General features: G+C 48.4%; 1 protein-coding gene across 1 annotated transcript; it reads right to left on the reverse strand.

Annotated features, from left to right (window-relative positions):
- Positions 1-1,633: 1,633 nt before the first annotated feature.
- On the reverse strand, positions 1,634-25,351 carry LOC129681518 (uncharacterized). The gene is made up of 12 exons (XM_055613464.1): positions 25,297-25,351; positions 24,754-24,910; positions 22,944-23,191; positions 22,370-22,506; positions 20,221-20,392; positions 17,277-17,370; positions 16,896-17,152; positions 9,314-9,397; positions 6,624-6,888; positions 4,981-5,237; positions 4,680-4,813; positions 1,634-1,786 (listed from the first exon to the last, which is right to left on the reverse strand). Exons 1-12 carry the CDS (start codon positions 25,349-25,351, stop codon positions 1,634-1,636), a joined length of 2,013 nt encoding a protein of 670 aa, XP_055469439.1.
- Positions 25,352-27,334: the final 1,983 nt, after the last annotated feature.

The raw sequence follows: 27,334 nt of genomic DNA on the forward strand, positions 1-27,334 counted from the left end.
AGAGAAATCCTGTCTTGAAAAACAAAAACGAAAGGATCTCTCTGTGAAAACAGGTGCCTGGGTGTGGTTTGTGCCTAATCCTGGGTGTGGGGGGTTCCATTAGGTGTGTGGAGAGATAGCTCATCAAAGCAGGAATGTTCTTCAACAGCTCATCCCCAGTGACCTAACTTCCTTTCACTGGGATCCGTCTCTGCAGCTCCCTAGATGACTACCAGCCTGGACCAACATGAACCTTCAGGAGGTAGTTAATATCCAAAGTATGACAGTATCAGACTGCACATCACTAGTGTGGCAAGAGATCAAAATTCAACATTTGAAGTGTGGTTTTGATTGAATGTACATTGTTTTTTCAGCACCGTCCAGATTAAAAAAAAAAAAAAATCCAAGCGGAACCCTATGCATCGGGGTAAGCCACATATTCTAGAAATCAGGGTGGAGCTGAAATTGGGGAACTGCTGTGCTTCCTGTAACATGACGATGGTCACTGTTGGCTAATGTATTAGCTAGATAAGATCTACAGTCGCCGGGGAGATAAGCCTCTGTGAATGCCTGTGAAGGAGTTCATGAGGTAGGGAGGTCCGCCCTGAATGTGGCTCGCCCCAGCCCAGAAGCTGGAGTCTCGGCTGCCTAAGGGGAGGGCGCCAGTGAGACACTGGTGTGCATCTCTGCTTCCTGACCAGATGCGCTGTGAGCCGCCGCCTCACACTCTTGCTGGCATGCTTCCCTGCCGTGACAGGCTGTGTCCTGGAACCGTGAGCCAGAATAAGCCCTTTCCCCCTTAGGTTGCCTTTGTCAGGTAGTCAGCCACAGCAAGAGAAAAGTAGCTAAGATTGTTACTCTCTGTAAAGTCACCAAGGGATCTTATGGGGGCAAATGCATCATCCTAGACCGCTGTGGCGGTCTGACGGATAACGGTCCCCATAGGTTTGTGGATTTGAGTGCTTGGTCTCCAGTTGGTGGAAATATTTGGGAAGGACTAGGAGGTGTGGCCTTGTTGGGAAAGGAGTGCCTCTGCGAGTGGGCTTTGGGGTTTCAATTGCCCATGCCCTTCCTAGCTAACTTTCTCCCTGCCTTGTGGTTGTCTCAAGATGTGGGCTCACAGCTACCGCTCCAGCCTCATGTCTACCTGCCTGCTGCTGTGCTCCTGCCCATGATGCTCTACCCCTTTGAACTCCATCCCCTTAAACTGTAAGCCCCTTAAAGACTCTTTCTTCTGCAAGTTACTTTGGTCATGGTGTCATTGTCTTATCCTATGATAGAAAAGCCACTAAGACACCCACTTGCCTACAACTGCATGGCACAGGAGGAGACAGACCAAGGGGGTTCTTCCCATGTTCTTTTATTTTGGGGTCAAAATCTGGTTTGTGACTGCAGAAAAGGCTCAGCTCTGGGTTTGTGGATGGTCCATAGTTAGTGATGGGTTTTTAACTCAACCCTAGTCATTCCAGGAAGTGTCCTTTGGGCCTGGCTATAGAAATGGGTCCAGTCCACCATTGTGGATGGAAACCTTGCTGCCAGGAGACATGGGGCAAGGCCCAGAGAGACTGGCATCTGTCTTCTGCGTCCTCAAAAAGGGACAGTGCTCCTTATTGCAGTGGGGTGTTGCTGGCTTAATGGTTCCTGGTGTAGCTCATTAGTTGCACTTTATGGTGTTCTCAATCCAATTATGGAACTTGCAAAGGTTGGTATAGACACCTGGCCTGTTGGGTTGGGCACAGGGGTAATCACCCCAAGACACAAGGCCCTGCAGCTGGCCATTGCAGATCACAGGTCCCCCGGAGTCACCCTGTTGAGAGAGAATGGGGGCACAGAGGGAGGCAGGCATGTGTTAAGTCAGAACTGGGAGGAACAAGACATCCAGTGCCATGTGTTAATGCAGAAGGGACGCAGACGAGAGTGAGAAGACAAGACAGGATTTAATGCACGTAAAACCCAGTGAAGTGCAGAGAGAGGACATTGTCAGTATTTCACTTCAGGTTCAGCTTGTCACACACTCACCAGCCAGACACTAGCCAACACGGCAACCTCCTCCCAGCTCTCCCTCCAGCTCTGCCTCATCTCCTGCTTCCTCCTCACGAGATTTATAGTCTGTCTCCCCTCTTCCCACAATCGATCTACCTATCTATCTATCTATCTATCTATCTATCTATCTATCTATCTATCATCCATCTCTGCTTCCCTCCCTTCCTACTTTCCCTTTTGTCTCCTCTCCCCTACCCATCTTGTTTCTTCTCTTCCCTGTTTTTGTTTTGTTTTGTTGTTTTGAGATAGGGTCCTGCTGTGTAACCCAGGCTGGGCTGGAACTTGTGATCCCCTTGAATAACTGGGAGCATAGCTTTATGTTACCAGGCCCAGATACTTTCTCACTGATTTTTCTTTAAATCTTCCCATTGAGCTGTGAGAGTCCATTCGTTACTTCTCTAAGCCTGTAGATTAAGGATCACAATGGCTGCCGCCTGTGTCAGCCTGCGGCTGCCTGTAAACGACTTGAAATGGAGCCGCTCCTTAATTAGCTGCTGCAGTGATCTTACTGGTAGCGCCAATCTTGCCGTTGTTTATTACTGTGGTTTTGTTGTGTGTGCACATCTGTGGGCATGCACATGTGGCGATCGGAAGATAACCTCAGGTATCAGTCCCCAGGCACTGTCGGTCTTGTTTCTCAGTCTTTCGCTGGCCTGGAGCTTACTGGTCCAGCTAGGCTGGCTGGCCAGCAAGCCTCAGGGATCCACCAGTCCCTGCCTCAGCTCACACACTGCTTCCTCCAACACTTCTGTGCCCAAGGAATATTGATTCCTTCTCATTCTTTGTGCTTGCCAAACTCCCCCCTCGCTGCCTTAGGACCTCTGCGAGGGACTTTTCTTCTGTTTCCTTAGTTTGTGTGAGTCTGGCTCCAGGGTGTGCTGTAGTCTCTGCTTATATGCATTATAGGGAAGCCCTCCTCATGATCACCATGAAGACTGGTCCTTGGGTTTTATTTTCTGCTGACTCCTTATAGCTTTCTGAAATAGCCCTATCTGTAAAGTTTTTGACCATGTTTTTTTTTTTTTTTTTCCATCACTGTATTTTTTTAAATGATTTATATTCATGGTGTTTACTCAGGGGTTTTCAGCTTTCCTGTGCTGTGACCCTTTAATACACAGGGCCTCATGCTGTGGTGACCTTCCCCCAACCGTAAAATTATTTTTGTTGCTAATTCATTACTGTAATTTCGCTATCGTCATAAATCATAATGTAAATATCTGATATTCAGGATGCCCTTAGGTGACCCCTGTGAAAGGGTTGTCCAACCCCCAAAGGGGTTGAGAACTACTGTGTTAAACCCTGTGTGTGTGTGTGTGTGTGTGTGTGTGTGTGTGTAAATTTGTGTGTGGGTATAAGCAAGTGAGTGCAGGTACCACAGGAAGCCAGAAGAAGGTGTCAGATCCTCTGGAGCTGGAGTTACAGATGTTGGTGCTAGGGACATAACCTGAGGCCCCTGGAAGAGCAGCCAGTGCTCTTAGCAGCTGAGCCATCTCTCCAGCCCCCACCAGAGGGTTTTGTGTCTCAGTTCTGCTTCTTCAGCACTTCTAACAGTGAAGCCTATCCAATCTGCTCTTTTAAAAAATACTTAAGACAACTTTTTTCTTTCCTAATGACATCTTATTAGCACTATTAGAAAACTGTCACCTAATGAAATCTGTTACAATGAGACATTGCAAGTTTGAAGAGGCCACCTAACTAGGCAAAACCATGGCAGCCATTATGCAGAGGGGCCCCTAAGATGTAGCACCTTTGTGCAATGTGCACCCTATTTGGCTGCAGGCAGCAGCCCTGGTGTCCCATGCCAGGCGTGAATTGTGATACGGTAGCTGCTGTACATCTAGCAAACTGAAATGGATTTTCAGGATAAAAGGCATTGTGGGTTAGGGAGGTGTAAACGGTATATTTATAATTGTTACATATTGACTAAATTCCATAGAATGTCACTTAAGAACACAGATCATATATGTTGAATTAAATAAAATATACTATTAATGTTAATTCCACATCATTAGTTACTTAATTACTGTTTTGTGGGGCAGAAGGTAGAACTCAAGCCTTATAGCATACCATTGAGCTATGCCCACAGGCCCTCACAGAGGGCTTCTAGGCAGAGGTTCTACCACTGAGCCATGCTCCCAGCCTCATTTTCACTTTTTATTTTGAGATAGGGTCTCAGGACGTTACCCAGGCCAACCTTGGACTTACTTTGTAACCTAGGCTGCCCTTTAGATTTTCATCCTTCCTAACTCAGCCTCCCATATATCTGAGATGACAAGCCATGCCCCGCTTCTTTTATTTTTTAAAAAGTGCCTATATGGACACTGAAAAAAAAATGCGGAGCCATTTGATCATCAAAGAACAGTGCCCTTGAACATGAGCTTTGTGAAAATAAGGGTCCTGGTGCTTAATAAAGTGCAGGTAATCTGTACGGCACTTGATGGCCTGCTGAGCCAACTCAGCGGTAAAGGTGCTTGCTGCCAAGGCTGATGGCCCAAGTCTGATCCCTGGAACTACATACTGGAAGAAGAGAACGGACTCCCAAGTGCTGTCTCTGACCTGCACACACGCAAACTATGACATGTGCGCACACACATGAAATAATTGTAAACAGCCCCCAGGGATTCTTCTGAATAAACGGAGCCACGTCCAGGCCTTACCTGGCAGGAGTCTCTGCCCGCTTCGTCACCAGCACAGAACATGGTCTTGTCTATCTGTCCTGGGTAAGATTTTTGACACCTCTCCTCACTCAGCACAGTGATATTCAGGCACTGGAGGACTTTGGGGAAGTTCTCTGTCAAACAAGAGAACCATGAGGGGCAGAGGATGAGAGCATAGCTGGGCAAGATAGTACAAACTTGCTACCCAACCCCCAGTCAGGCTGTAGCAGGAGGACACAGAGTTCTGGGATAACCTGGGCTATGTGGGAGAGCAGGGAATAGGAGGGACCCGTATACTCACTCTGGCTGCTGCTTGTTGTCCCCCAGCCTGACACCATGCACCTGGTCCCCTCCATGGGACATTCAGAAGCAATTTTGATAGGCTTCACTGAGTGAGAGTCACGGATTTTTCTGTTCATCTTGATGAGCATCAGATCATTGGAGTGGCCAGGGTGGGAGTAGCCAGGGTGGGGGATGGATTTGATTCCCTGAAACATCTGCTGCCCAGACTCATAGACAGGTGACATGGAATGGTGGCCCAGACGGATTCTGAACACTCTGAGGAACATGGCAACGGTCACTCCCAGCCCAGAACTTTGTCCCCCATGTCCACGGCAGTCTCAATCCCTGCTCTAACCCATCCTCAACCTCAGCTCCACTCATCTTCAACTCAACTTCATTCCATCCCCAACCTCCCTCCCACCCTTCCTCATCCACAACTCAACCCTGTCTCCAACTCCACCCATTTTAAACCCAGTCCCCTACCATCCTCAACCCTAACCCTGCACCTGAGTCGATCAGTCTCTATCCTGTGTGCACCTCCACCCCCCACCACAGCTCCCAGACTATCCATTCCATCTTGCGCACTAACTTGAAACCTAAGTCTGCGCTCTCCAGTCCCAACCTCATGTCTAACTGTGTCTTGCCTATAGTCAGTGTAACTGCACCCAGTGTAACCATCCCAGCAGGTGTGAAGCACAGGCTTATAAACTCAAATTTTAGGAGATGAAGGCAGGAGGATGAAGAGTTCGAGACCATCCTTGGCTGCATAGCTAGTTTGAGGCCACCCTGGCCTACAAGAGACCTTTTCTCAAAAACAGCAAAACAATGATATGACAACAAACCAACCCAAAAGTGCTTATCCACCCCTCACTCCATAAACTAACCCGACTACACCATCTGACATCCATTTCGCCCTCAGCTCCGTCAGCTCTTTCTCTCTGCCCATCGCACTTCCCACTATCTCCATTCTAGATCCAATCCTAAGTTTATCTTACCATGAACCATCAATGTGTGTGTGCCCAACCCCGACAGTACTCTTTTCCCAACCCCAAACCATGTGCATGGAACCCTCAAACCCCGCTCAACTGTGCTTATCTCCAAACCCAGCCAGGTTCAATCCATTCCTTGACTCTACTTCCAACCCAGCCTCCAGTCTAAGCCCTACATCCAGCCCCTTCCCAAACCCATCTTCATCTTCATAGGTCCTAACCCAGCCCCATTCCAAACCGCTCAACATGTCTTTGTGTCTATATGGTCTTTATCACACCCACGGTCTCTCTCCTTACGTCTCTTCCTTATCGAAGCTGCAATCTTTCCTTGTCTGTCACTTATAGCTTGTAATTTCACCTCTCCCTGCCGCCCATGCTCAGATCAGCCCTCTCGTCAGTGCTAATCTCGCCCTAATGCTGTTGTCTCCATCTGTCTTTCCATCTTTCCACCCATCCTTCCATCCTCCTTCTAATCCCCATCCATCCGCAAATCCTCCCATCCATCTGTCTGTGTTTCCATCCATTCATCCACCCACCCACCCATCCATTCTTTCTTCTACCCATTCATCTTTCCATCCATCCATGAAGTCCTTTAGTCTTCCTCCCCAGATCTGTCCTGTCCTGCTTTCTGTCCCCAGCTTTCCCCCACCCCCTTTTCTCCTGCCACACTCACGGCTTTCTGCAGTGTGCTGCCGTGAGCAGCCACTGTGGGCTGATCAGTACGGCCCCACAGTACAGCTTGTTGGGCCCGAGCAGCAGGGCACCCTGCCACGGCTCTGCGTCCCTTTTGCAATCTGACCCATTCACAATCCGAGAGCTGCTATCGGAACGGTTGTCCTCCCCTGACCCGGATTCCGTGCTGAGGTCTCTGTTCTTCCCAGAGGGTTGGGTGCCAGAGGGGTCGTCACAAGAGGAAACGTCGGCAGCAAGAACAGGCTCTGAGAACAGAGAGTGGATGGAGAATGGGCCTGGAGGTGGGGCTTGGGGAGGGGCTTAGATGCAGGGATGCTCTTACAAGCAGGAACTGGGACTAACCACTAACACTAACCCACTAACACTTGACTTGGCATCCAGGTTTCTAGATAAAGAGTCGGAACCAGGACGGTGGAGGGGGGGGCCAGGGGTTATAGGACTGGGCAAGGGTTGAAGGACTGTGTCCAAGAATGTAGTCAAGGCATCAGAGCTCTAGAGATGGAAACAGATCTGCAGGGGTGAGGCTAGGACTGAAGGGTCAGGGCTCTAGAAGTAGAACCAAGACTGTAGAGGTGGGGCCAGGGCTGTGAGGTGTGACCAGGTCTGTAGAGGTGGGGCCAGGACTCTAGATGAAAAATCAATACTGTAGAGGTGGGGCCAGGTCTGTGAGGTGTGACCAGATCTGGCTGAGGTCAAAGCACTATGGGCAGGGCCAAGGCTGCATGGAAGGAGCTTGCAGAACAAGCAGAAACTTCAACTCAACCAGCGAGTTGGCGGTTAGGACAGAGAACTCTGGCTCCCTGTGGGCTCCCTGGACCCTGTAAGGCCTTAAGGGCAGACCAGGCTTAAGGGCTGAGACCTAGTTTCCCGAAGTCAACTTTTCAGAAGCCAGGACTGGTGGCACTCTCTGTCACTGCACCTATTCAGGAGGCTGAGGCGCCGAGATGGCAAGGTTAAGCAAGACCTGACAGGCTGGGGATTTGGAATTAGTCTAGGGAGACCCGAGGCCGAGGCCAGCTGAGGTGACCAGTCCTACAAGGAAGCCCGACTTTGGAAGGGAAGGTGGAGCCAAGCTCTGGAGCCACTGACAACAAGTGGGTGAAGCCTAGCAAAAAGGTGTAGGCTCTGTGGGTGGAGGCTGGGGATTTGGTTGAGAACAGTGGATGGAAACAGAGCTCTCTGTTGGAACTTGGGGAGGGGGACAGGAAAAGGGGACTCTGGAGGAGCACAGCAAGGCTCACTCTATAAATTCCCACACAGACCTGCAAGTATTCTGTCCCTCCCCTCCCTCACTCCTCACAGTCCCTGGCCATGTTCCTACTGATGGTCCAGAGATGGGATGCCTCAGCGCTGTCTGCACCCACACGCACATTCCAAGAAGCCCATACATTGTGTTCAAATGTACCTGCTCCCAAGTGACAGGTGGCCCCTCGGGAGCCCACCCACCTGACCAGCATCTGAGTGGCAGGCAGATATGGGTGTATGGGAATAGCACAGGCACTTCTGAACACAGGCATGCTGACATGACACACTCCAAGGACGTTTGCATTCCGAATCCCAGCGCTTTTCACTCAGTTCCTCGAGGCAGGGTCAGGAACCCCAGATACAGACACATGCAGCTACATTCACAGCCCCCCAAACACACAATCCTCCAGTGTGAAGCTCCACCTGTCACACAGTCACAAACGCAGTCACAGATACAGACACACACTTGAAAGGGGGCTATGTGCATACACGCGGGTCACATGTTTTCAGAGAGGAGCAGAGCTGCATTGCACTGCAGACATGAGAGTGAGGTGCCCACCGGGCCAAACGCACAGTAGCAGTCACACCAGCTGTGTGGACGGAGTGTGTGCCCACGCAATCGCGGCACCAAACGTGGTCGGAAGTGCATGGACACCCAATCGTTCGCAAGGTCTCAGAGGGTCAGTCCCATCTACCTTGCAGTCACTTTACAGGGGAAGAAGCCACACTCCACCAGGCAGACTTGCCCCCATCTGCAATCCTAGAACTCAAGAAGGTGAGGCAGGAGAATCGCCTAGAATTCAAAGCCAGCCAGAGCTGCAGAGTGAGTTCCAGGACATCCTGGGCTATAGAACAGGCTCTAGGCTAGCCTAGGCTCAAACATGAGATTATGTCTCAAGAACGAAAAATAAGGGGTCGGCAGAGGTGGCTCAGCAATTAAGAGCACTGGCTGACATGACCTGGGCATGACTCCCAGCACCTACATGATGGCTCGAAACCATTTGCAACACCAGTTCCAGCTGAAGCCTTTTCTGGCTCCCTTGGGCACCAGGCACGCATAATGGAAAGTGTCTGTACAAATACATAAAATAAACAAAACACAAACAAACCAATAACAGCAAAAACACACGATGGCACACAATTCTGCAATTCTGCCCCTCAGGAGGCAGATAGAAGATGACTGGCCACAAGTTCAAGGGAAGCCTGGTCTAGACAGTGAGTTCTAGACCAGTCTGGGCTACACACTGAGACTCTGTCTCAAAACAAAACAAAAGCTCTTTCCTCCTCCGCAGTACATACACAGTCATGGGGCCCACATTTAGTTGTGTAACCACACAGACACAAACACACATTCACCTGGTCCTGGCAACACCTCAGTGGTCCACAGAAGCAGTCTCCCCCCCTCCACTTAGAGACTCTGGTTACCTGAGACCCCCAGAACCAGGCTTGCGATCAGGGTGGCCATTGTCCACTTCCAGGGGTGTCCTGCCCTCGCCATGACCACTGCACCTGATAAGAAATACAGGATGAGGCTATGTGGTTCTGGAGAGGCCCAGGTGGTTCTGGGAGTTTTGGTCCACTTCCATCTCCTTCCCTGCCTCTCCATTAGCACCCAGAGACCAGCTGCATTGTGGGAGAGGGGCTGCAAGCATCCTACAGTCCCTGTGAGCATGGACAGTGAGGAAACAGGGTGAATCCAAGATAAGACAGAGCCAGGCCAGGCCCCTCTCTTTCCTTACCTGCTGAGACCCCTCCCTGGGCCTCACCTGACACTGTCCCCTTGTTCCCTGGGCAGTGGGTGGTGGGGTCTGGCTCCCAGTATAGCTGCAGACTTCTCAAGCTGGCCTGAGCCTTCCAGCCACCACCTCCTCTGCTCTGGCAGCTGGTGATATAACCACCCACTGGTCCCTGGGGCACATTCCCGGGCAGTGAGGATCCTGCCGGTCTGGGCCCCGGCACTCACTCTTCCTGCCTCCCCTCCCCTCCACCCCCAGAGCACCCCCCACCCAGTGCCTACTGCCACTCCCTCCCTCCCTGGCCCAAGGATGGGGAGGGGTCCTCAGAGCAGGCCAGGCCCTCCTTTCGTTTGGCTTCTCACCAGCTCAGAGGACTCTTCCGGAGCATGGACTTCTAATTTTCCTTTTCCCTGTGTCACATTCACTTACTCGTTATGCCCTTTTGTGTCCTTTCTCACCCCTCCTTCCATCTCTGTTTTTCAAATTCTTCTACCTCATGGTCTAGCTGTCAGTCCTCATGGACCCTTTCAAGGGTCTGTCAACACTTGTCACCCAATGAATCTCTGTCAGCGAGTCTTTCCCCATCACTCTGTCTCTGTTTCTCTCTGCCTGCTTTTGTGTGTCTCTCCGACTCTGCCCCTGTGCACCGGTCTCCCTCTGTCTCCCTGTCACTGATTCTCTTGGTCTCTGTACTCTCTCTTTTTCTCCTTATCTCTCTCTTTTGTCTGTTTCTCTATGCTTCATCTCTTTTTTTGTCTGTGTGCATGTCAATGTCTTTCCCTGTCTTTTTCTCTTTGTCTCCATGTCTGTCTTTTCTATCTCTTGTATCTTCATCTCTCTCATGACTATCTCTCTGAATATTGGTTCCCTGGCTTTTTCTGTCTCCCTATACCCCTCCCTGTCATTTGGGCAGGGGAGACAAGGCCACCTGCAGATGAAATCCCATGACCTTACTCCACCCTTTACACTAGGTATGAGGCCAAGGGTCAGCAGGAGGCAGGGAAGCAGCCTGCCCCCACCAGGTGCCCTGATCCGGCCGGCACAGCCAGGCATGGCTGACAAGGTTGGGCAGGGCAACCTGTCGATGGAAAAAGAGGCCAAGAGCCAGGACCAGAGGTGGGTGGCGCCTAGCACTTTGGGAAATGGGGCACTAGATACGAAATAGAGCAACACCCCTCCCTTTCTGATCCTGACCGCCTGGCAGCCTCTCTTGCCCTCTTCTGTCTCCTGGCTTCTCTTTCTGTCCACGCCCCACTCCAATTCTCCCATTCTCTAGCCCCACAGGGAGGCAGGAGCCCTACATCTGTGAGCCAGACATGAATCTTCTCCACATGGAATGACAGTCATGAAGATGTGAAGATTCTGATGGACGTGTGAAAGTGTTGGGAGTTCTACTGCACAGGAGAAACACACACACACACACACACACACACACACACACACACACACCAAAACCTACACTGAGGCTTAATGCGATTCTGGGAATTTGTATTTCATGTATTAAAGCTACAAGATCAGCTACCTATGTCTCTCTTGGTACTTTTTCCTCACTTACATGGTCTTTCAAGGCCAGCTTGCAGTTGCTAAATGTTTTACTTTTTAAAATAGTATTTTATTTATTTATTTACTTGTCACTTTATCCTTTTACGTATTTAATTTGGCGCGTGTGTGCATGCGCGTATGCGCATACTCAAGTGGAGGTCAGAGGACAGCCTGTGGGAACTGGTTCTCTGTGTTCGTTAGGTGGGACTCAGAGAGCAACCAGAGGTCATCAGGCCCAGAAGCAAGAGCTTTTACCTGCCGGGTCGCCTCCTTGGCCCCTGCTTCTGTTCTTTCAGACAAGACCTCATTCTGTAGGCCAGGCTGGCTCACCTCTAATTCTTGGCAGTCCTCCTTCCTCAGCCTTCTAAGGGCTGGGATTCCAGGCACGAACCACCACGTTTAGACACAAACCACCATTTTTGTTTTGTTTTGAGTCAAGGTCTCATGTAACCCACATCCAGACCCTCCTGCCTGGACCTCCTGAGTGCTGCGGCTGTATGTACCCTACAACTTGTCTGATGTAGTGTTTTGGATCAAATCCAGGACTTCATGAATTCTAGGCAAGCACTACCAACTGAGCTATATGATGCTTCAATTGTTTTCATTACTAAGATCTTGTTTCTTTTTAAAGTTTTTTTTTTTTTTTAATGTGTATGAGTGTTTTGCCAGCTTATCTGTATATACAGCCTGTAGGTGGCCATGGAAGCCAGTAGAAGATGACCAACCCTGGAACTGGAGTTACAGGCAGTTGTGAGCCAACATTTGGGTGCTAGGATCCAAATTCGGGTCCTCTGGAAGAGTAGCCAGTGGTCTTAAATGATGAGCCATCTCTCTCAACCTTTAAAGAGGTCTTTTTTTAAAGTGATTAATTTATTTTTATTTTATGTCCATTGGTGTCTTGTCTGCCTGTATGTCTATGTGAGACTTGAAGTTCTCATCGCGCAGGCCTTTCACTTGCTTGGTTACAGTTATCCCACGGGTATTTCATATTATTTGTGGTTATTGTGAAGGGCGTCATTTCCCTGATTTCTTTTTCAGCCTGTTTATTGTGTATATATAGCTACTGTTTTTTGTTTTTTTTTTTTAAAGATAATCCTATATCCAGCTACTTCACTGAAGGTGTTCATCAGCTGTAGGTCTTCCCTGGTAGAATATTGGGGTCACTTATGCATGTTATGATATCATCTGTAAATAACGATAATTTGACCTCTGCCTTTCCAATTTGTATCCCTTTGATCTCCTTCAGTGATCTCATTGTTGTAGCTGGAACGTCAAGCACTGCATTGAATAGATGTGAAGAGGGTGGGCGGCCGTGTCTTGTTGCTAGTTCTAGTGAATTGCTTTGAGTTTCTCTCCATTTAATTTGATGTTGGCTATGAGCTTGTTGTGTATTGCTTTCATTGTGTTTAGGTATGGGCCTTCATCCCTGATCTCTTTTATCATGAAGGGGTGCTGGATTTTGTCAAAGCCTTTTTTTTTTTTTTTTTTTTTTTGTCATCTAATGAGATTATAATATGTGTTTTTACTTTCAGTTTATTTCTATGGTGGGTTTTGTGGGTCACTTATTATATTTTTGTATGTTGAACCATCCTTGCATCTCTGGGATGAAGCCTACTTGGACATGGTGGATGATATTTTTGATGTGTTCTTAGATTTGATTTGAAAGTATTTTATTGAATATTTTTTACATCTATGTTCATAAAGGAAATTGGTTTGTAATTCTCTTTCTTTGTTGGATGTGGTTTGGGTATCAAGGTGACTGTAGCTTCATAAAATGAATTTGACAATATTCCTTCTGTTTTTATTTTGTGGAATAATTTGAGGAGTATTGGCATTATCTCTTCTTGAAAGTCTGGTAGAATTCTGTGCTAAAACCATCTGGCCTTAGGTTTGTTTTTCTTTTCTTTTTGTTTGGGAGACTTTTAATTACTGTTTTTTTTTTAGGTCTATTTAAATTGTTTATTTGATCTTGATTTAACTCTGGTAAGTGGCATCTATTCAGAAAATTATCCACTTCTTTACGATTTATCAATTTTGTGGAGTACAGGTTTTTAAAGGATTCTTTGGCTTTCCATTGTATCTGTTGTTATGTCCCTCTTTTGTTTCTGATTTTGTTAATTTGGATTCTCTCTCCATTTTAAAAAATTTAGTTTAGATAAGGGTTTGTCTATCTTTTACTTTTTCAAAGAACCAACTCTTTGTTTCATTGATTTCCATTTTTCAGGTCTTAAACAGTTTTATTCATTTCTTTCAACTATTTGTTGTTTTTTTTTTCCTTGCTATTCTTTAAGGGAGTTATTAATTTCTTCCATTTTTTTGTTTGTATTTTCCTGGGATTTCTTTAGGAGATTTATTAATTTCCTCTTTAAGGATACCCATCATCTTCATAAAGTTTAAAAAATAACTTATTGCTTTAATTTTTATGTACATTGGTGTTTTACCTGCATCTATGTCTGTATGAGGGTGTTGGATCCCCAGAACAGGAGTTACAGACAGTTGTGAGCTGCATGTGGGTGGTGGGAATTGAATCCAGGTCCTTTGGAAGAGCAGCCTGTGCTTTTAACTGAGTGCCCCCTTTTCTTCTTTCTTTCTTTTTTATTTTTATTTATTTATTTTTTTTTTTTGAGAAAGGGTTTCTCTATGTAATAATCTTTTTCTTGCGTTTCAGCTGCTTCAGGGCAGTAATAAAAAAGCAGAGTTCTGGTGTTGACATACTGTCTTGCCTCTTATTGATTATGTTCTTAACACTGGCATCTTGGCATCTAGGTATGGGGTGATTACAGGTTTAGGTGCCATTTTTTGAGTTTGTTGAACAGGTGTTGTTTATTCCTTGCTTTCTGTTTCCTCTCTGGTGTTCTGGCTGGTGTGGCCCATTGAGTAGGTGTCTCCACCGAAGTTAGGGGCTGGGACACAGCAATGAGGAATGGAGAGGGATTGAGTAGGCTTGAGAGGGATAGGGTAGGGATGAAAAGAGAGTTGAGGAGGTTCGTGGGCGGGCAGCCTACCTGGCCTCTGGTCAAGCAGGTGGTCTCTCTCCAAGTTGGCAGCTAGGACATGGTAATGAAGAGAAGAGCTGGGACTGGGGATGGACAGTGAAGAGGGCATTGAGAGAGATGGGGAGGCTTATGAGGGGGTGGCCTGCCTGGAGTTCTGGCAGTCAGCATGGCCTCTGGTGGAGCAGGGGTCCTCCTGCTGAGGTGGGGGCTGGGACATGGCGATGAAGGGGGTTACTGAGAATAGTATTGGGGCTGGGAGTACTGAAAGAATGAGGAAGGTCTTCTGGCCAGCAGCTTACTTTGAGTTACGGTGGTCTCTGGGTGAGCTGGGGTCATTGTTTTTAATAACCAGTGCTGTGGGGCCATCGAGGGGAACACAGCCAATTCGCCAGGGGCCGTTCCCCTTCAGAACCGAACTCTTTCTCCCCCAGCAGCCACCAGCTACCCAGCAGCGTCTCTGCGCGAGCTAAGGCTTGTTAACCTCCCTCCAGTTCATGTCAGAAGGTTCACAGGCTCGATACAGGGCAACCACGGCAACCACAAATTCATGGGTGCAGCGATCATGCCACGCCCAGAGTTCACTGTTCAGTGGTACTCCTCCCCAGTTCCTGGCCCTTGAAATAGTTCCACTCCCCCTTTGGTAAATTCTTTGAGAATTGGGGGGATCGTTTGTGATATAGAAGTTGTTGCAGCTGACAGTTGCTGAGCAGGGGATGGAGTCTCCTTTTCTTCGGTGGTGTGTGTACTGTTCGATTGCTCTTGCTCAAGTATATAGACAGGGAAGACAATTTAACATGGTAGGTTACACACAAAAGAAGACATCGTGGAAGAGGGTTTCATCCAGAGAAGAAGGAGAGTGGGAGAGAGCAGAGGAAGGATTAAAAAAAAAGACTAAAATTCAATACATGAGTGTATCATTAAAAAATGAGTACAAAGGTTTGCAGATGAAGTAATTTGTCCAGATTTTCCTTTAAATATCCCCTCTGCAACATCATCTTCTTCTGTGCAGTGCTGCGGTTCATCTCAGTGCGTAACCTGGGACCCAGTGTGCGGAATTTTGCTAACCTTCTGTAAATGTTGCTTAAAACAAGATATATTATTAATAAGAATTTTTTGCGTTTCCTTTGATTAAAGAGGATTGTATCCACTTCATACATAGCTAATATTTTAAAACGATGTTTACAAACACATACACATTTATATATGTCCATATATCCATATGTGTAAATACAAAGAGTAGATATTTACCGTCAAAGAGGATTTGACCCTGACATGATAAAAAAAGTTCTGTTTAGGGATGAGCACGCTGCCACTGAGAATTCTCTGCACTTTGGCCAGTTTGTGCCTCCTAGAGGTCTCGTCAGGGTCACTTTTATGAGATCATTACAATATTATTTTGTCTCGTTTACAAACTAAGTTGACCAGACACATGCAAACCTTTTAAACCACACTCCTGAAGAGAACACATCCTCCGTGGAGGCCATTTAGTTCTTAGACCAAAAATCTAGACATTCTGTGAAGTTTACTATTCAAGAACAATATACTTGAAAATAGACTGCTCTTGCAGTTCTTTCAAATATCCCACGTAAACTTGATGTTTGTAGTTATGAACTAAAAAGAAAAACCATCCATTAAGAAGCATGGGAGTATGGCTTGGTGTATCTGCTCTCCTAGTAGGTTTGAAGCTGGATGTTTCACCCCCAGCACCACAAGGAAAAGAAAAAGAAAAGGAATTTATTTAGGGCCTGGGAGTTGGCTCAGGGGGGCCGAGCACTAACTTTTGCTGTAACTTTTGCCCTGTTACACAAAAGTTTAAAAATCTGAGTGTGTGTATGTGTGTGTGTGTGTGTGTGTGTGTGTGAGAGAGAGAGAGAGAGAGAGAGAGAGAGAGAGAGAGCATGTCCATGGGTATGAATGCAGATGTATCTCTTGTGGAGCTCAGGGGATGACATCAGGTCCTCATTTTCCTCCTTGTTTGAGTCTAGGTCTCTTCTTCACCACTGTTGCCAGACTAGCTGACCAATGCATTTCTGTGGATTCTCCTGTCTCTTTCATCCCACCAGGAATGCTGAAATTATGACATATGCTAGCATGTCTGACTTAGAGTCTGTGGACTTGAGTTCCATCTGTGGCAGCACTAAAAACAGAAAAGAGAAAAGCAAGAAAACCACAGATCAAAAAATATACATATTTATTGTTGTTTTGGTTTTGATTGAAGGTCCCTTACTGGTCCTGCTTCCATGAGTGGCCAAGATCAAGGGAAAAAGGAGGGCAAGCAGCTGTCACAGGGAGGGTCATTTCCACATTTCACTTACACACAGAACTAAACAGACCAGCACAGAGTCACTATTGTAGTTGGAAGTTGGCAGCATGGGCTGGGGAGGGATGGGGAGTAGGGGTGTCATTAAAAAAACAAAACAAAACCGGCTCCACCCAAACTGGGTGCCTGGGATGGAATTTGGTCTGCTTCAACCCTAGAGAAATGAGAAGATGAAAAGCAACTTGGGAAGGCCAGAACCGTTAGGGATGGAGGAAAGAGAATGGTCCAGGGGGCGGCGGCAGAGGTGTGTGTGTGTGGGGGGAATGATTGGCAACTGGGGTGAAAGGATTGCCTTCCCCCTGCTGGGGTCCCCCTGAACCCCTTCGGTCTGGCAGGAAAGGGGCAGCCTGCAACACCCAAGAGCAGGTCTGGGGCTGCGAGATGCTGCAGGCGCGGGGCTGGACGCGGCTCACAAAGTCTCGCCCTCCGGGGAGATGACGCGCTGCCACCTGGTTTCTCTGCCAGGGTGCAGCAGTCTGTGACCTCGTGGCGGTTCGCTTGTAAGCCGTGCTTGATTCCCGTCAGCTTCTTCTTAACAGCACCCTTGGAGCTGGCATAGATCAGTTTGCTCCTAAGGGGTGCACTCTCAGGGGCCCAGAACATGAACGCCGGGTCCTCCTGCCGGCTCCCCTCGGTAGGCTGCAGAGCGGCAGTCCTTGTCTGGCAGCATCTTGGCGAAAGCGGTGCGGGGGTCTCCACAGTCCGCGGCACATCTCCCACCAGGATCTCCTTCCTCCTCCAGGATGATGTTCTGCTTGGCCTCGTCCAGGCAGAAGAGCACTGCGTTTCTTCACTTCTTCTGGCGTTGAGGACTCGGACCTTTCGTGTCATTGAACACCTTGATGACACCCTCAGAGACAGCCACACCAGAGGCCATGTTTCCGGAAACTAAACAGAGAGAGCTACAGAAGAACCGAGCCGCCACAGCTGCTGCCAGGGTCTGAGTGAACCCAAAAATTATACACCCGAAGCTAAAGCTAAGGACTGTGGAAAGCAAGGAAAATTCTCCTTGTCGTGTGGGACTTCTACTTAAAAAACAGTTTACACCCAGGGGCCAATTTTAAGTCTTTCCACACTCAGCTGTAAAAGGTAAGAGACTGAATGAAAAATGGTTTAAGTGTAGAAACTAGTTGGACCCAAACTATGAACCCTTTTGAGGTTGCAAGAGCCCATGCCAGGCCCAGTCTCATTCCGAGCCGCCAACATGTGGATCAAGGTGTAAGCTCTTAGCCTCAGCTCCAGCGACATGCCTGCCTGCCTCCCACCCTGCTCTTGCCATGATGGCCATTGACTCACCGTCTGAGGCTATAAGGAAGCTCCCGGTTAAGTGCCTTTTAAAATAAGCTGCCTTGGTTGTAGTGTTTCATCACAGCAACAGTAATCCTAAAACAAGCCTGTGCAGCTGGATCAGGCCACTGTGTACCTGATCTCCACCTGGGAAAGATAGCTCTCTCTGACTCAGGGGTCTCGACACCCATTTTCAACATCTGTGTGTGTGAGAGTGTGTGTGTGTGTGTGTGTATGTGAGAGAGAGACTCTAGTCAGTTTCATGACTGTATTTACTAGAGAATGCTGATTGAGGCTGCCTGGGTGTCCCAATTTCATCTTCTCAGTCACTCAAAACGTCAGCCGCTTTTTCCCCATTGTGACTTGACTATAAAATTAGTATTTTGTTGGTTCTTAGGTTGAAGCTCTAGCAGAGGGCTCGATGGACACATTCAAAGCCCCAGGTTCATTCCGCAGAACCACACATAAGACTGAGCACAGCGGTGCATGTCTGTAATCTAAGCTCTCGGTGGGTGGAGGCAGGGGGATCATCCTTGCTGCACAGAGAAAGTCTTGAGGTTTTGGCTCTCAGCTCAGAACTGTTCTTTCCTCTCAGAGTTGAACCGAGTTCCCGTGCCTGGGCCTCAAATGTCGACGGTCATGCCACCTAGTTCTCCTGCCCCACACCCCAGCCTTCATTGTCTGGGGTGGTCTCCAGACACTTACATCCAGGATTCCCCTCACCCGCCCTCCACACCCAGACACCTTTCTTCAGTCCCCCTAGTCCTAATTTCACCGCTTCTCTCCCGGCACCACTGCCCAAAACTCTCCCACCCCCACAGTCACGGTCTTTTCCCTTCAGCTCACCTGCACACGGCTGTTCTCAGACTTTGCGTGTCTTCCCGTGACCTTCGGGAAACAGTCCTTGCCTCAGATGCTGGTATCTGAGGCCCCTTATGATATTTCTCTCCCATCACTCCTACCCCTACCACAATCGTACAATACTCTCACCTTCTTTTTTGTTTGTTTGTTGGTTGGTTGGTTGGTTGGTTGGTTGGTTGGTTGGTTGGTTGGGTTTTTTTTATGTAACCCTGGCTGTCCTGGAACTCACTTTGTAAACCAGGCTGGCCTCAAACTCACAGAGATCCACCTGCCTCTGCTCCTCCATGCTGGGATTGAAGGCGTGAGCCAGCACAGCTGCTTTGCCCCCTTACTTTTGCAGCTGCTCACGTGACTGAGGTGTCAAACACCATCTTGTTCGGACTCCGTGTCTGCTTACTCTTCAGTCTCCTACCCACCTCCCTCACCAACAGCTACTGTTCATCTTGGCAACACATTTGGAATTTCTGAGACCCTGACGATGGTCCAGATGTATTCACCGAAGTAGTTAATATTTATACAAACTAAACATCAGCTAAAATAACCAAAAAGGTATAAGTTAAATTAATGGTCATGTTGTGTCTGAAATAACGACTATGTTCTGCCAAAAACTGTTGCGCTCTGACCCCATCTCATAAGATGTGACTGTGGTTTGTTTTGTTGTTTTGGTTTTTGCCTTTAAAAGCACCAAACCCTCCATACCAGGCAGTGGCTCAGGCCTTTGAATCCAGCACTCAGGAGGCAGAGATAGGTGGGTCTCTGTGAGTTTGAGGCCAGCCTCATCTATATGGCAAGTTCCAGGACAGCCAAAGTTACATAGCATGACTCTGTCTCAAACAAACAAAGAAACCACACACACACACACACACACACACACACACACATATACACAACCAAACAACAACACAAAAATGCTGTACCCTTGAGCTTCAGCACCAACAGTCATTCTGAGATACTAGAGCACTCTTTGTCTCTGACTCAAAATAAAGGGCTCTTTTTGATGTGGTGGGCCGTGGCTTTCTCACCTCTACCAAAACATAACAGAAAGAGCTTGAGGGAGAGTCACCTCTGAGGGGTTATAGAACAAGGCAGAGGAGTCCAGAGTGGATATCAAATCGGCTTGTAGCAGCGAGCAAAGGTAGGCTTCTAAGAAGCAGAAAGGGAATCAAGAAAAGCACCCACTACTGTGTGCCTGCTACTGGCAGAAGTGAATGAACACTTACTGCTTATTCTTTGAGTAAGTGTTGTTAACTGCTGAGCATTTCTCCAGCCCCACAGTATTCCAATTCTGCAGATAAGAACACTCACACTATAAAGAAAAGCACTTCTCAAGGGTGCTCAGAGAGTAAGTGTCGACATTGGGATTTCTTCTGCTAACCACACCCATAAGGAAATGCTGTAGCCTGTATCGTCCAGTCTCCCTGGGGTACAAGAATTGAGCAGAGAATATTCAACAGTGTTCTGTGCTCCATGTCACTGCATTTATTAAGTCTCAGGGTCAGATCTGAGCCCCTGAAGGCTCTGAGAGTAGGGCAGAGCCTCTTGGAGACGGGATCTGTAGCCATCCAGAGTCAGGGGAGACAGGTCAAGAACTGGATGTCTCATGTCGGAGCCACTTGTTTCTGATGATGTTTTGGATCCATCTGGTATGAGTGCAGACATCAGTGTAAACTCCCGGCTTCTTCTTCGATCCACAGGGCATGTTACCCCATGACACCAGCCCTCGGAGGCGATCCCCACATACCAGGGGACCTCCAGAATCACCCTATGTGGAAGAGAGAGGAAATCAGAAAGTCACACACAGTAAGGAGGAGGAGGTGGAGGAGCAGGAGGAGAAGTGGGGGGGAGGGGGAGGATGACAGCGTTAGAGATGCTCAGAGATGGAGGGAAAGGCTGGTGTGGTGGTCATGCCTGTCCCAACTACTCATGATGCTGAGGCAGGAGGATTGCAAGTTTAAGGCTAGCTTGTGCTTTGTACGAAGACCCATTCTTGAAGTAAAAGAGGAATGGGGGTGTAGCTCACTGACAGAGCACTTGTGTAAGAGCCTAGATTCAATTCCTAGTAAAAGGAGAAGATATGGTACCCAAGACCACTAAGTTCCATAAAGGTGTAGGTGGGAGAGAGGGTGTTTAGATAAACCATCCATCCTAGATGGAAGGTTGTTAAGACACAATATGTTCTAAGGGAAGCTGAAACACTCTACCCCTCAGCAAAGATCCTTAAGTTCAATACACACACAACTCACTAGGTCCCTCCTTCCCCGAGTATATATAATTTGTAAGGATGCTTAGGAGCCTCTCTCAGACAAGGTGAGCTGCCTGCAGTCTTTGCAGTGTGCTACAGTCTGGCTTTGGTGAGCTGTCACCCATGCTGGGGTGGGCTTTTGGTGATGTAGTTGCCCATGAGTCATTTCTGATCTTGTAAGTAACCCCCTCACCCATATTTCTGTAAGTAACCCCAATAAAACTCATTGGTTCACCCAGTTGGACTTTGGTGCCATTCCTTGGTCTGTTGTTGGTTCCCTGTCTGGGGTGAGTAGATGTTTATTCTCATCACTGCGGGAAGCGTGTCACAGGGCAGAGAGAGAGAGAGAGAGAGAGAGAGAGAGAGAGAGACCAAGGTTTATAAAAGTAAAGGGTATTAATGGAGGGGAGGCAGAGAGCAAGGGAAAGATAAAAATTCCAAGACCCGCAGGTGAGGTGGGAAGGTCAGCACTCAAGAGGGAGACAAGAAACCTGAATGTTCTCCAACCCTTGTTCCCAGGCTAGCCACGTCCACCTATTCTTTCTTTGTCCCAAATCACTATCTCACTTTATTGGCCTCTCTCCACCCTCACCCTTGCTTTCTGGGTAGGTTGCCTTCATTCTTCTATGGTCTAGTGTCATTCTGGCATAAAAAGGAGTCTGGGAGGATAATGGGCAGAGAGGCTCCAGGTAAGGTATTGAAGACTAGATGGGTGTGGTGGTGCATGTCTGTTATCCCAGGAACCCAGAGGCTGATGCAAGAGGATTGCTGTGAGTCTGGGGATAAGCCAAGGCCTGTGAATGAGTTCCAGAGGAGCCCAGCTACAGGTTTTGAGGGATGAGCATGGGGTCCCTCTCTTTGTAGCTTCCTCAGAGCTGCGGCCACGAAACCCACTTGGAAATGGCTGAGCTCCAAATGAGGAAGCATCTTTGTAGCATCTCTCTGGCCCTTGAGACTCCCCAGTTGTTTAGAACTTCTACCAAGGTGACTTTCATTGAGATTGTTCCTTATATTCCCAGGCTTACCAGGTCCACCCATGTTTGGCTAGCCTTTGTAGTATCTCTCTGGCTCTTGCTGTCTCCTTGTCTGTCCATACGTCTGAACTTCCTGTTTCTGTTGAGTGTCTTTGTGTGCGTGTGAACATGTGAGCATCCACTGTGTTTTTTGAGTTTCTCACTGAGCTCGCCAATTAGGCTAAACTGGCTGGTCAATGAACCCTGCGGATCCAGCTTCTGTCCCCCAGCACTGGGGTGACAAGCATGTACCATTGTGCCTTTCAGCTCAGGTCCTCATACTCACATAGCAAGCGTTTTACTGACTGAACCAACCTCTCAGCCCCAAGGTGTCTTGCTCGTGCCTTTCTTATCTGTCTCTGCGTGTGTGAGGAGTCTCTTTTCCAGTGCCCTCCCAGCCTGCCTTTCTCCGTCTGTCCAGCTCTGGTCTGTGTCGCTGTCTTCCTATCTGTGGTTGATTTCAGATCTCTGTTCCCGGTCTCACCTGGCAGGAGTCGTTCCCTTCTTTCTTGTCCCCTGCGCACACCATGTTCCGGGTGATCTTACCAGGGTAGGCAAGCTCACATTCACTGCGGGGCACCAGTTGGACATCAGCACACTGGATGGTGTCTGGGAATTCACCTGGGAGGAGGGAGATGGGACATCCCTCTCACGTCTTCACCAGCCATCCTCATTTCTCTTCCCCCCATTTCTCATGGCTTCCTCGTTTGTTTCCCTGTCATGCTTAGAATACGTTTTCCTTGACACTGCCTCTTGATTGGTCTCCTTTCCCATCATTCTTGGCCTGACTTCCTCACTAGTCATCACTGCTTCATGAGTTCTCTTCTCATTGGCCCTTCATTTTACAGCCATCTTCTCCATGTTATTCAAGCACCCACATTTGGTCCAACTCCTCAACCTTCTCCTTTCCCCATTCGTCTTTTAACCATAAACAGACTGGCCTACTGGTCCTCTCCGTCAGCATCTTCTCATGGCCCACCACCTACTATCCCACCTCCATCATTAGACCCCTTCCCTTCAGTCTCTTTGACCACTCCCAACCATCAGCCCTCACTGACCATTTTCCATCTTGCCCCAGCCCAGGATCTGACAGTTGATATTGTCGTCAGAGCAGTCTTTCTTCAAGGGCAGAGGCTGGATCTTTTGAGAGAATTTGACTGGAGAGTTCAGGTGCACCATCATGATGTCATTGTTGTGGGTGTCAGGGTTGTAGTGGGGATGGACAACAGTCCGATCCACAGAGATCTGCCTTTGGAAAGTCTCTGTTTGCCATAGATTGTGTTTCCCCAAGCGCACCTCCAGATTCCTGGGAAAGAGGCAGATAGGACTCACCTACAGGCCTGGGCTTCACCCGAGGCTCCCAGAGAACTCATCTGCCTCACTCCTCCCTGCTCCCTTAATCTTCCCCAGCTCATTAAAAGGCAAGCTCGTTCTTCTAGAATTTTGCCTTACAAATTTCCTACCGCACTACTTGACAGTCAGCTACCATAGCTGCAGGTTCTACACGTACAGACTCAGCTGCTCACAGATCAAAAGTATCGGGAAACAGCAGAGCATGGTGGGTACACCCTTAACCCCAGCACTCTAGAGGCAGAGGCCAGGGGATTTCTGTGCGTTTGAGGCTGGCTTGGTCTATAGAGTAAATTCCAAGCCAATGGGACTACGTAGACCCTGTCTCCAAAAACAAACGAACAGACAACGACAGGATATTGAGGGATGATCTGGCAAGATGGCTTCCTCTTAGTGACCTGAGTTCAATCTCCAGAACCTACGTAAAAGTACACAGACGGGACCTGACTCCGCAGAGCTGTCCTGTGACCTGCACAGGTGCACCATGGCATGTGCACTCCCCCACAAAGAATGGTAATAAATGCAAATTTTAAAATACGCCTGGGAGAAACACGCCTGTGTTAAACAGATACAGATTTTTGCTGTTGCTGTTGTTGTTTCTCAAACAAGACAATTTAACTATTTATGTAGCATTTACATCGCCGTGGGCACTACATAGAATCTAAAGGTAACTTTATTTATGTATTTTTATTTTTAGATTTAGTTATATGTGTGGGTGGGTGGGATATGTGAGTATAGGTGCCCATGAAGGCCAGAAAGGGTGTTGGATCGTCTGACTCTGGAGTTACAGGCCGTTGTGGGCTGCCATACGGGTACTGGGAACTGAACTCAGATCCTCTGCAAGGGCAGTGTGTGATTTAACCACTGATCCATCTCTCTAACCCTATTTTTAAAAAAGGTTATATTTATGTGTGTGTGCTCTTTTGTGTGTGTGTGTGTGTGTGTGTGTGTGTGTGTGTGTGTGTAGCTGTGCATGTACAAAGGCCAGAAGAAAGCTTTGGATTTCTCTTGAGTTGGGGTTATAGGCATTTGCAAGCCGCCTGGCTTATGATACCAGTGCTTAGATCTAAACTTCAGTTTTAAGGATTGTGAAGCAAGTTAGCTCCTGAGCTATTACTCCAACCGCCATTTTTTGTTTTGAGGGAGCTATTTGCAGCCCAAGCTGGTCTCAAGCTCCATGTGCTGTGCTTCTGATTCTCCTGCTCCCATCTTTCAAATGCTAAGACTACAGTGGTGACTGCCGGGCCCAGTTTAGGGGATGCAGGGCAATCATTCCACCACCTATCACACCAACAGCCCCTCCAGATACAACTGAGACTTCATGCAAGGATAGCCATAGATTATAAGCAAGTGCTGCGCTGTTTTGTGTACCTGCAAATCTTGATTCTTCCATGGTCCTGGAACCTATGGATACCTGATTGAACAAAGTGGTGAGTGCTCAGGCCTCCCTCCCTCCTGAAGTCTACAAGGCACCCCCTAGACCCACTTACATCAATTCTCCAAGACAGAGAAACTCACGGTTTTTTGCAGTGGGCAGCTGTGAGAACCCACTGTGAGTCAACGAGGACCCCACCACACAGCAAGTGACCCGCGGTGTAGAGAGCAGCTTGGAAAGGGTGCGAGTTCTTCAAACAGGGGCTACCGTGTACCACCTTATCCTGCTCCTCCGACCAGGCTGAGGGAGGAAGGGCAGGAGTCAGAGAAGAGCTCAGAGAGCCTAGATCCTTCTGACATGAACTGCAGTCAAGCAGGTCTCTAATCTCATGCTCAGCTCCAATTCTCCCTCCCCTTCCTCCATGCTCTGCCATCCTTTGTTTTTTTTTTTTTTTTTTTTTAGACTGAGTTTCTTGTAATCCTGACTGGCCTGGATATGAACTCAGAGATCCACCTGCCTCTGCCTCCCTCATGCTGGGATTAAAGGCGTGCGCTACCACAGCAGGCTATCTCCTCTTATCCTTAGTCAATCCCCTCAGGGCCTTCTAGTCCTGTCATAAACCACCATCTGTCAACAACACCCATACATCCACCAATCCTCTGTCTGTTTTGTATTCTTTTTATCACCTGACTTAGCAAGAATCAAGCACAGGGCCAGCGTCTTCACAGTCAGCATCTTCATGGGCGTCCTGAGAGGGGAAGCCAACAATTCCATTAGTCATGACCCAGGAACCCACCCTGCTCCTTCCTCACCCTCCCTCCTTCCTGTCTGGTCCTGCTCTCCTGCCTTTGTTTGACCTCTGTGCCCTCCTCTCACCTCCTGGTTTCTCATTTCCCAACCCACACCTTGAATCTGAGGGACCGTGAGAAGAGATGCAAGACAGGCTGCTGACCATGTCCATGGTTTCAGTGGCTTTTGGAAGGAAACACAGTCAACCTTCCTGCTTCCCCATGCTCTGGTCGCCCTTCCTGCTAACAGAGAGGTTAGTCCTCTCCTTTTGCACCTCGTCTCAGTCCTAACCCTACACTTACCCCACACCTGCAGCTTCCGAAACACCCACGGCCTTACCTGCTGGTGGCTAGCAGCGAGTGTATCTGCCAGCACTTAAGTGGGAAAAATGACACCACCTATTATAGGAAGCCAGAGGCAGAGAAAGTCGGCAAGGCAGGGCGCTCCGAGAGAGAAGGGTCAGAGCAGACTGACAGAAGGTCGCCTTATGATCGAGCTGCACAGAATAGGGTGTACCTAGATGCTGGTCCCAAGCAGCAGACTGTCTCCCAGAAACCTGCTTGGGTCTATGGCCTCCCAGAAAGAGGTGCGCTCTGTCCTCAGGCTCTTCCAGCTTCCTTTTAACCCCTCTCTCTTCTAGTCTGTGAGCCAGGAGGAAGTCAGACACACCCTTTTCTTCACCCAAGCCTCCCACATACATTCTTTCTGCCCCACGGCTCTGCTCCTGGTGACCCCTCACCAGATAGCTGTAGGGAAGGTAGTGCCCAGCTCTGGTCCATAGTGACCCTGAACCTCTGAGTCCTTAGGGAGGAACTGAGTCCGAATGAGAAGGCAGAGGCTTGGACTCGTGAGTCTGAGGGAGGGCTGGGGCCTGGACTCCTGGGTTGAGGGAAGAGAGCTGGGCCTAAACCACAAGTCTAAAGGAGGAGTATTGATCCCGGACTTTTGAGTCTGAGGTGAATGGATGAGCCTGGACCCTTGGTCCAAAAGAGGAGGGTTGGGCCATAATCTTTGGAACTGAGGTACAGGGAGATGGGAGCTCATTCTTAGTTTTGGATTTGTAGGATTTGGGACATAACAGACTGATAGCTGAATGCCAGTTCCCAGGTTAGCCAGTGGCACCCCAGTCTCCACAAGTACCCCACCAACACCCAGTAGGGAGGCTGCAGGTCCTCCTCCTGGGTTTGCATCTCTGAGCACTGGAACCAGCTGCCCAGGTTCAGTGGGGTCAGGCTGACTCACCTACCTGTAAGTTGTTCTCTGGGTGCCAAAGACCTCCGCGTCCTCAGGAGAGTAGGGACTGCCAGCCAGCTATTGAGAAAGGGTGTTTCGCTAACCTGTCCCCCACCCCTAACCCGGGCTGGGAAGCAGGGTGAGCAATATGGGGAAAGAGACTTCCAACAATCAGGCATTGTCTATCCCCAGAAACCTAGTGCAATGCTCCCAGCAGCTCCTGTTCTCAACCTCTTTTCCGGGAAGATGGGCGGGAGGCTATCTCAATGAGTTCCCTTTGTACGAGTGTGACTGACAGCTCTGCTGGGTCCTTGCTCTGGATCTTTTTCTCCAAGTTTTCCCACCTTTGGGTTCTCTGACTCAATCCCTCTCAGTGTCTGTCTCCCTCCATCTCAGTGTATTTACATCACTGAAGCCCTTGCTCTGTTTTTGTTTTGTTTTGTTTGTTCGTTTGTTTTTCCTGCCCTGGGCCTGTCTCAGGCTTTCTGTATCTGCCTCTCTTTCCACAGGTCCATTTCTCCCCCTCTTTCTTTCTCTGTCTGTGACTCTTTCCTCTTTCTCTGTATATGTATGTATGTATGCATATTTTTTTATCTGTGTCTTTCCTTCTGCGCATTTGTTTATTTGTCCGTCAGAACTGTCTCTTTCGGTTTGCCTTTCTACCAGTGTCTGTATCTTTCTCCATTTCTGTTTCTGTCTGAT

This window comes from Psammomys obesus, unplaced genomic scaffold (genome assembly GCF_907164565.1).
Source record: "Psammomys obesus unplaced genomic scaffold, mPsaObe1.curated_primary_1811, whole genome shotgun sequence".
NCBI classification, from domain to species: Eukaryota; Metazoa; Chordata; class Mammalia; order Rodentia; family Muridae; genus Psammomys; species Psammomys obesus.

What these genes read in the sequence shown, in the direction of transcription:
- LOC129681518 (XM_055613464.1), bottom strand. Translation starts at nt 25,351, where the DNA reads ATGAAGATGCTGACTGTGAAGACGCTGGCCCTGTGCTTGATTCTTGCT. An exon ending in CTTGATTCTTGCTAAGTCAG is followed by an intron (nt 24,911 to 25,296) that starts GTGATAAAAAGA and finishes TTCCTCCCTCAG; the next exon opens with CCTGGTCGGAGGAGCAGGAT. An exon ending in GCAGCACACTGCAGAAAGCC is followed by an intron (nt 5,238 to 6,623) that starts GTGAGTGTGGCA and finishes CATGTTCCTCAG; the next exon opens with AGTGTTCAGAATCCGTCTGG.